The 9,162-nt window shown below is 50.0% G+C and overlaps 1 protein-coding gene across 1 annotated transcript; it reads right to left on the bottom strand.

The window, feature by feature from the left end:
* Positions 1-1,772: 1,772 nt before the first annotated feature.
* Positions 1,773-7,877, bottom strand: FAXDC2 (fatty acid hydroxylase domain containing 2). The gene is made up of 8 exons (XM_010138597.1): positions 7,830-7,877; positions 6,269-6,360; positions 6,062-6,165; positions 5,401-5,522; positions 4,868-5,073; positions 3,853-3,958; positions 2,691-2,857; positions 1,773-1,929 (listed from the first exon to the last, which is right to left on the bottom strand). The coding sequence occupies exons 1-8, from the start codon at positions 7,875-7,877 to the stop codon at positions 1,773-1,775; spliced, it is 1,002 nt and encodes a 333-aa protein (XP_010136899.1).
* Positions 7,878-9,162: the final 1,285 nt, after the last annotated feature.

The raw sequence follows: 9,162 nt of genomic DNA, 5'->3' as shown, positions 1-9,162 counted from the left end.
GTGTGTCCCAGCCTCAGCCTTCTGTTTCCCAAAACTAGAAAGTGTGTGCAACCTTCTTCAACTGCATTTATCGTAGAGACAAACTTAAAATGACTCATCACAGACCATGTATCACTTGGGAGGAAAATCTTGTTAATATGGCCCGCTGTACATGATCCATCTTCTGTCGATAGTACATAATCTTTGACCCACGTGCTAGGATCGTCATCACATATAAAAGGAAAAGAGAAAAATGTAAAATACTTGAATGAGAGCTTGTATTATAACATTAATATTATTCAGAGTATCTGCTTTCTAGGCTGATGTGATTCATTATTCTAGTAATGCTTTAGTCCTTTGTAATTTGTGGTAATTATGCTTTTTCCTTTTTAATACAAAAAAAATGTATAAAAATAAAAACTTCAAAAGACAATGGATGCAGCCTGGGTTTTCTGTTCTGCTGACTTGCCCTCCCCAGGGGCTGTGGGTGGATGAGCGGGTTGGGTTTATCCCTGTGGGACTGGAGGAGGGTGGGGGAAGAGAGTTGGCTTCCGTGGGTAGAGCTGGGCTGAGAGCAGGTCGGCGCAGCGCAGGCCCGCCCTGCGTGTCCTCTCCCAAGGGCTTGCTTAGGACGTGGATCTGGTGAGGGTGAGAGGCAGGTGTCATTTTTGTCCCAGGCCCCAGACTGGGGATTGAGACTTTAAAAGATGCTGGAGAAGAGCTGCAGCATGTCTGGAGATCGGTTGTGCAGGTACTTATGGGTGTGTGTAAAGGCGTGGGTGCTTTTTGCTGGGTCCTTCCCTACAGGGTTTCTCTTGTCTCCACACTGCCCAGGACAGCAGGGACTCTTCTGTCTGGGGAAAGTCTCTGTCTGTAGCTCGTCCTTGTCCGGAGCTGTGGTTTGTGCTGCCTCTTGATGTGTGGGGAGTGAGGTGATGCACCGGGGCTTCTGCTGTGTAGCATGTCAGCTCCCGGCTCTGCTGCCCTGTCCCGCGATGGGGAAAGGTGCTTTTCGTCTGCAGGCATTTGTGGAACAGAGATGGGGATGTGACAGCCTTAGCCCAGACCTGTACTGACCTCTCACATGAAGAAAAACTGCTCAGGGGACATCAGGCCTCCGTTGTCTCTAAAGCTGTGGCCCCATGACTTTGCATGGGGTTCTGAGCCTCAGAAAAACGGTGGTTTTAATCCTCTCCCGTGTAGTTGCATTGATCTTGCTGGAATTTCTATAGAACGCTGCTGAAAGAGGCCAGAGCGTGGCCTATGAGAACTGAAGTGTTACAACCTCGATAATGATTGCTGCCCAGAGCCTCGTGGCCCCAGACACATCTGGCTTATGCGCAGGCAGCTAGAACCGAGGAGTGGGGCAAGTAATTAAGAAAAAAACCCCCAACCCTCTACACTTGGTTTAACAATATCTTTCTAGAGCAGCTTCTTGTACCTTAGGTAGAAAATAAGAGGCGGCAGAGGTGCAGTCATTTCAAGCAGCATGTTTAAGTTCAGCTTTGGGTTTCGTTATGTGCAAACAATAACTCGTTTCCCAATTAAAATACTATTTGGCATGAATCATTGTCTCTCGCTCTGCTGGTCGCTGGGCGCTGCGTGAACCGCGGGCTGCTGGATTCACCCAGAGCGGTGGTAGAAGCCCCATCCCTGGAAACATTCCAGGATGGGTCGGACGGGGCTCTGAGCACCCCGCTCTAGTGGAAGATGTCCCTGCTCACTGCGGGGCGGTTGGACTGGATGACCTCTGGAGGTCCCTTCCAACCCACAGTGTTCCATGATTCTGTGATTCACTCTGCCCTCTTGGGTGCCTCGGGGATGCTTTCTGAGAGCGGTGTGAGACTGAGGAGGACCCTGTGTCTCTCGTAGGCTTTGCTTTGTCTGAACACTGTATCAGTTCCATGGAGATAATCCAGCACTCCCAGGACTCCGTAGCACTGGTTGAACCTGGAAACCAAACAGAGAATGCTCACCACTGGAAGCTGCGGAGGTTACCTCGCCCTTCCGATTTCTGTTTCCTTTCAGAGCCCTGACAAACCGTCCATGTGACTGCCGCTGCTGCACCCATCTTCCTCGCGGCTCTAACGAAGCCTGGGTGAAACTTCTGCAATTTCCCTCTCTGGTGCCGTCATTACCCAGAAACGGTGGCACTAACAACAGCTGCCTCTCTGCCAGGCAGCTCGGAGCTGGGCACAGTCTGCTCCTGAGCCCTGGCTGCGCTGGGATGCGGAGCCACCGCACTTCCAGCACTGGGGAGCCGGCACGGCCGTTCTGCCCGGAGAGCATCTCAGCCCTGCAGTGACCCATGTGCTGGCACGAGCTGAGCTTTGGAGGAAATGACCGGTAATGGGAACTGGCGCTGTGGTTTGGGTGTTGCCCAGCGTCTGGGTGGTGACAGAACGGCCACACTGGCTGTTTCTGCAGGAGAGGCAGAGTTCATGTCTGTGAACTGAGTGCGCGTGGGAACCCTTCTTCCACTACTGTGGTACCTATCCCTGAACAACCCGCTGAAACTCTGCTCTCTGGTGTGGGAAGAGGCCAGAATCTCTGCTAGGAAGGGTTAACTGTGATTAAGCCTGCTACCAGGCTTGTCTGCTTGTACGCGAGTTACACAGACCCCCTGGATCCTCAGAAAGGAGCTTTACCCGTCAGCGGTGTCAGGGCGCAGGTAGGAGGGGAAGGGGAAGCTGAGCGTTGCCCAGACATACTTGAGGTGGTGGAAGTCGTGGAACTCTGGCGACGGTAGGAAGGGCAGGTGGTAGCCGCAGTGTGAAATGCTTGTTGTTATGAGAGCGAGGGAGTGCCACGCCGCGATTGAGACAATGTGGGACCCCATGATCATCGGGCCAGTCAGGACAGGCAGCGTGTTGGAGATCTAGAAATGAGAAGCAAAGTACCTCATTCATGGGTCCACAACGAACAGGAGAGGAATTGTTTCACCTGGGTGATAGGTCACATTAATTTTGTGCAAACAGCATAAAGGGAAGATCCCTCTGCTAACACCTTACTAAAATTACAGCATCATCAAAGAAATAATATACCCTGAGCTGAGTTTTCCTCATTGCAAAACATGGTCACAGCCCGACCTCCCTAAGCTTGGAGAAGTTAGAATGAGATCAAACCAGCAAGGGCAGCGTAAATCACCTTGGAGGTGAATTTCAGCTGAAGCTGCTCTTGGAAACCCGGCTGTGAAGGGACAGGGTGTGGGGACACGTGCAGTCAAGGCAGCAATGCGATGATCCTTCAGCAGTGAAGTGATGCAGTGCTGCATCACCTCACTGTGCCCCACCAGGGGCACCAATGGCTGTCGCTGCCCAGACCAAGCTTATTGCACCAGCCAGGCTCAGCTGGGCTCTGGAATTAAGAAGTCATTCAGCTGCTCAAAGGTTGTCAGGGAGGCTCACAGAGCTGGTGCTGCAGCCTGGACTATTGTTATCAAGAAGATAGTCCTTCTCACTGGAATCTTCTGAAGGTGGGGTGTGTTTTTGTGAGGAGTCTCAGCTGCAGCGGCGCTGGGAGACACTCCTGCAAACACTCATCCCAGCCACCAACCTGAAAATCGACAGAATGCTGAGTCCGTGGAGTAACCCAGCCTAAGTGCCACAGCTCTCGCTGACAGCACTGCCTGTGCTCCCGGCCCTCTCTGTGCTCACGGAAGCACCGTTCAGTCAGTTCCTTATCTGCTGGAGGCCCCTGGATCTGTGCTCTTAAACCTGGTAGAGTCCAGCATAAACAGGTACTGCAGCCCTCCTCCAGCCAAGCTTCTTGGCAATGCGTTTGCTTTCCTCCTCTCACCACTCCTCATCTCACGGAAATCACACTCGGTGAGCATGAGTGAAACCAGCGGGTGACCATGGAGAACCCACTTACGATGTGTTCTAGCGGGTGAGCGTAAATGGAGACCACGCCAATGGGGGCTGTCCATTCGTGGTGCTTCTTGTGAACGTGCTTATACAGGAGCGGGAGGTGAACAAGCCTAAGCAGAGAAAACAAAGGCAGGTTTTGAGCTCAGCAAGGAAGGAACATGCAGTACCGTAACGCCAAATTTCTGCTGGGGACTTCCTCGTATCCCCTCTTGAACAGAAAGGTTGTGGAGCAGCTGGGAATAAGAGTGGAGGTCTCCTGGCTTCCCACCCTCACTCGATGTGTCCACTGGCTGATGTTAAACTTTAGTCCAGATAAACCCCGTAAGCCCAAGTCCCTGAATGACTCCTTTGCTCAAACCTGGGCATACTACTTAGGCAAAAACTCTTTTTAATATTTTCACTGTCTTGACTTCTCCTACTGGCAACTACTAGAGTGGCTCTGGGGTTCCATGGGCCCTTTGTAAGAAATGGCTTTTTACATTTCTTGTGTGCGCATGTCCAGGAGGGAAACCCACATCTTGCTGCGAATGCTGCGCCTGCTCCCGCACAGTCCTGCGCAGACTTTCTTCTTCCTTGTTCTGGCTTTTTCCTCTCATGTTGGTGTCGGTGCTTAGAAACCTGCAGCGTCAGGAGCCAGGCCCTGGTTCGTAGGTGCCGTACAAGTGAACGGGGGATCAGTCACTGACCTCTGGAGCTTTTTTCTTTCAGGAGAGTCAGTCTTGTTCTCCTCTTTTCAAAGAACGCTGGGTCACAGCTTTTGTGTAAAGTGACCTGTTTTGTTTCTTCCTTAGCTTCTGAGCTGCTCCACCTCTGTAATTTTACCCGTTTTGCCTTACGATAGTTACCGGCAGCACCAAAGCCTCGTGCTGTAAGGATGCATTTCAAGACCTGTAAGTCTTCCCATAAAAATACAGGATGGGTGGAAGAGGGGAACTAGGACTATTGCTGTTACAGGAATGGGTGTAAGTTTAAAGGCACGGAGGAAAAACCACAGAGCCCGGTTTCTGAGCTCAGCTCACCTGTGTGTATAATAGAAGAGAATCTCCTCTATCACGGTAAAGATGCTGAGCTCCACAAGAAACCAGCGGAAGGTGGGTAACTCCTTGCTGAAAGTGTTGCCCCACCATTTCATGACATAGAACATGGGCACGAGCATGGGCAAGGAGACGAGGAACTGATTGCACAGCGCTGTGTAGATGGCTTGACGCAGTTTCTTTGTGTCCACCTGCAAAAGAGCAGTCGGCACTTGAGGCTAAGTCAGAAGCAACGCAGCGCTGAGAGGGAAGGACAGGGAGCTTTAAGATTTGTAGGCGGTTTCCATATTAGTTTTGAATTAACTTTTCAACAAGCAGTCAGTCCCGATCTGATCAGTAGCCTAATGACAGGAACCGCCTTCCTCTCTGCAGTGGATATACAAGTCTCAGCTTGATTCTCCCTCAATCCTATCTGCTTGCAAGAGAAAAGCATAACAGGTTCTTCTCCCTGCTTTTGGCTGAGGCCAGACTGCAGGGAGTGTTCAGCCAGCAGAAGAAGCAGGGTGAGAAATACTCACAGGATCATTCTTGCCCGGCTGGATGCGATAGCGAGTAATGAAAGTTGGCTTTCCTGTTACATCAGCCACCATCAGGATGCCGTTGAAGCACCAGAAAGCAAGGCCAGGCACCAGGGCAGCCCCTGTGGCGTGAGGAGAAGGCAGAGATGTGTGAATAAATGGAGAGCTCCGCTCTACAGTGGCCTGGTATCCAGAGGACCTTGCTGGGACTCAGATGTTCCAGGTATGTATCCCCTCCCCTGAGATGCTTTCAAATTGGAATATGGGTAAGTTCTGATATCCAGGCAGGACCTAAGGTGTGGGGCGAAGGTTACAGTAGGCAAATGTCTTCTAGGTTGAAACTTGCCACCACTGAGGCTAAGAAAGAGCCTTTCTGGGAGGCTGGGGGATCTCTGACATGGGCAGTTTTTAAATACCAGTAGGACAATGTTGAGTTGATCCCTCAGCAGCACAAAAAGATCAAATTTTTAATCTTTGTAGGGAGTCTAATGAGGAAACAGCCCCCAGGCAGCCCGGTTGCACATCAGCTGGGGCTGGCTTTGAAGCCTACGTGTGTTTTTTCGGTGGGAGGATGAGCGAGTCTGGAAGGCATGTCCATGTGCCCCTTTGAGATGTAATACAGGGATGGTTCCAACTGCAGCAGATTGCTGTCCAAACTCACCAAGGAGGAAGATTGTCCACTCCTTTCCTTCAAAATGGTAGTAGATCATGAGCCACGTTGTTTGGCAGAAATGGCCTAAAATGTCCGAGATACTCTGCACGCACCTGTGGGAATAAGTGTCCTTGGTTGCCCACTTTTTCATTATCTTCTTTTCCCCCTCTCCACGGAAAAGTTTCTCCTCGAGCCCCTTGGTTCAAACAATCTTACCAAGAAACAGAGTTCACCAGGGCAGTGAATACGAGCAGGCCTGTACCAAGGACGTAGGCAGAGATCTTGACGGCATCCCAGAGCTTCTCTTCCTGGGAGCAAGGAGCAAGAGTTAAGCGTGTGTCCTGCAGCAGCGTTTTTGTATTTGAAGTGCGGGGGGTAAAGGCAGTCAGTCCTATCACAGCCTCTTTTGTTCCACAAACAACGTTGCCTGACGTTGTTTGGCAAATGTGTCACAAATGTATAATTAACGATCTGCCTTTTAGAGTAGCCCGAGCTGGTACTGGAGTTTGGGAATCTTAGTTTGGATTTTCTTGGGTGAAAAGGCATTATATTTAGCTGGAGGATAAGTGTTTTTTAAAAAATAAATGCAACTCTGAAATAATATAGTGTAATGACCAGGTAGTGTCTTCTCCGTCCCTCTGTCCTTCCTGTTTTCTAACCGTGGTGGTGTGTGGCACAGTTGAACCAGCGTGATTCACAGCTGCTGTCTTGCTTGTCTCCTGTCAGAGCGGACAAACAAGAGGGACAGCTCGCTGACCGGAGCTGACCTGACCCTAGGTGTGTTCAGGGTACTGCGGTACAGAGGAATCCTCCCCACACGGCTTTCAGTGAGAAGAGCTTCTTCAAATTCTGTAACCGCTACAGAACCTTAGACATTGCCCAGGAGCTGTCAGCAATATTTATCTGTCCCAGGACAGAACTTTGCTCATTAGAACTGAAACTTCCCTCATTAGAACAACCAACCATTTCCTCTTATCACCTTTTTTTTTTTTTTTTTTTCCCCGGGGGAAGTGATTTAAAGGCCTCTCGCCCTGCAGCTCGATGCTTGTGAACCCCCCGGGTTTATGTCAGAAGCGATGCGATCAGTTGCCAGCGCTATCACTAACTGCTCGCAGCACACAGAACGCAAGGCTGGTGACAGCTGTCCCTTCAGCTTCAGATAGGCTGGATTCTGGCTGCAGATCTGCTCTCTTGGCAGTTCCATACTTCCACTTCCAGCCACGTTATGCATCATGTATGCTGACATGAGATAAGACTTCCTTAATCGCTAGACCCTGGAATGCTGTCTACATATTCTTTAGAAAAAAAGTTACAAAAGCTATAAAAAGCTTAGAGCTTATTACAGAATCGTATCCTATAAATCCTCCTTTCTCTTGGGGGAAGAAAAAACATACCAAAGCAAAACTCTGATGTCTTAAAAGTGTCAGAATGTTTAGTCTGGCCAAACAGTATTTCAGAATCTTTAGCATCTCCCAGTGATTTCGCAGGAGCACTTTGAGACTGGGGCTCAGGAAGGTGGCACAGCTCCTGCGTACAGGGGCGCCTCACTGTTTCTTGCCACACAAGCAAAGGTAACAAGCCCGTCATCACTTGGTGCCGCAGCTGCAGTCCTCTGGAAGGAAAACATGCTGCGGTAGGAAGAGGTGAGATCCTAGTTGTGCTTAAGTGATCAGAGCATGGACGTCTCTGCCGCTTCTTTTAAAAGATGACTCAACACATGTGGCCTTCCAAAGCACCTTCATGGTGCTTCCTGTAAAAGATGACCTCGAGCCTTTACCTGCGTCTGCTGCTCGGCCATGGCGGAAAATCCAGAGTCTCTTTTCATCTGAAATAAGAGGCGATCTAAGTAAGCGAACCTTGCACAGCTGGAGAGGGGAAGAATACACTGCTAACAACAGCAAATACCCTCAACTCCGAGTTCAGTTGCAAAACTGAAATATTTACTCTGTGCTCTGTCCTGTCCTGCTTCCTCCTTCAGGCTGGCCACTGGGCAGAGCCGAGCTCTTGAGAAGCAATATCCCCTTATTTCCTGATGAGTTACTGTTGTCCCAGAAGACTAACACGGATGCAAAGGTAACAAAGAAAAATGGGAGAACGGCCAAACCCAACGCTTCTGACTGTGGCACCGGCGTGGTGTGGCACAGCTGCCTCCCTTGATCTGGCCCGGGGATACACTGCCCTCGGGAGGAACTCCAGCCCTCCACAGACCGCCAGGAAAGGATGACATGGCACATGCGTTCTTCCGTAATGGTGGAGACACCCTTGAACTGACAAGGGTGAGAACAAAAACCCAACTACAGCAACGTGAGATTGTGCCACGAAGAGCTAACGCCGCAGAGCCCAGCACAGCCGTCACTCACCTGGCAAAGGAACTGTACGTTACAGCTTAAGAACGTGGTAAGTGACAAAATCATCCTGGCTTCAAGTCCCACTACGGCCAGTTTGAGGGTTTAAAGTCCTGAATGGACAAGTGATCACCTTGTAATAAAACTGCCTGGGTTTGGATCTGGCTCGACCATTTGCTGCTGGTTTTCATAAAAAAAAAATCAAACCCGAAGTTTAAGGAGCTGCTGGGGCGACCGCTGCTGCCCACGGCCGTGGAAAGATCTCTGTATTTCAGGCCGTGCTGTGGCTGTCCTGGGGATTATTGCGAAGCTGCTTTTACATCGCTGCACTCTTACCATAAATAAGAAACAAAACATTCCTTCAGGTTTTCTTGGTTTCACCCGGTGCTTAACAACAAACACATGAATTCTAATCATGTGAAGGCCAAATTCCTGAGGAACGCAGAATTTAATCCATTTTGCTTTCCATGCTCAGAAGAACATTCAAGCACAGGCAAACTTTGTTAGCCAGGGTAACAAAGGAAAGCACAAAGCAAATAGAAAGGCGCCTGTCTAAGGTAGAAAGGAAAAGCGGTTGGAAAACGACTCATTAGGAAGATGATATTCCATTACCTTTATGATGCTAGCGAGCCTGCGGGGAGTGCTCCTCTTGCAGCGCGTCAGCGAGGAGGAACACACTGCCAAAGAGAAGTCCCACCTTAGCAGGAGGTTACACTTCAGCTCTGAAATGACAGTTTTCTGGTACGTTCTTACAAATGCAACCCT

Source organism: Buceros rhinoceros, unplaced genomic scaffold (genome assembly GCF_000710305.1).
Source record: "Buceros rhinoceros silvestris isolate BGI_N320 unplaced genomic scaffold, ASM71030v1 scaffold24136, whole genome shotgun sequence".
In the NCBI taxonomy this organism is placed as follows: Eukaryota; Metazoa; Chordata; class Aves; order Bucerotiformes; family Bucerotidae; genus Buceros; species Buceros rhinoceros.
Note: the sequence above shows the minus strand (reverse complement) of the source record. Positions and strands in the feature narration are given on the sequence as shown.

Coding starts and splice junctions, on each gene's coding strand:
- FAXDC2 (XM_010138597.1), bottom strand. CDS start 7,877: ATGAAAAGAGACTCTGGATTTTCCGCCATGGCCGAGCAGCAGACGCAG. Junction 3,959..4,867: donor CTCTTCTATTATACACACAG/GTGAGCTGAGCT, acceptor TTCTCTGCTTAG/GCTTGTTCACCTCCCGCTCC. Junction 1,930..2,690: donor CACGACTTCCACCACCTCAA/GTATGTCTGGGC, acceptor TTTGGTTTCCAG/GTTCAACCAGTGCTACGGAG.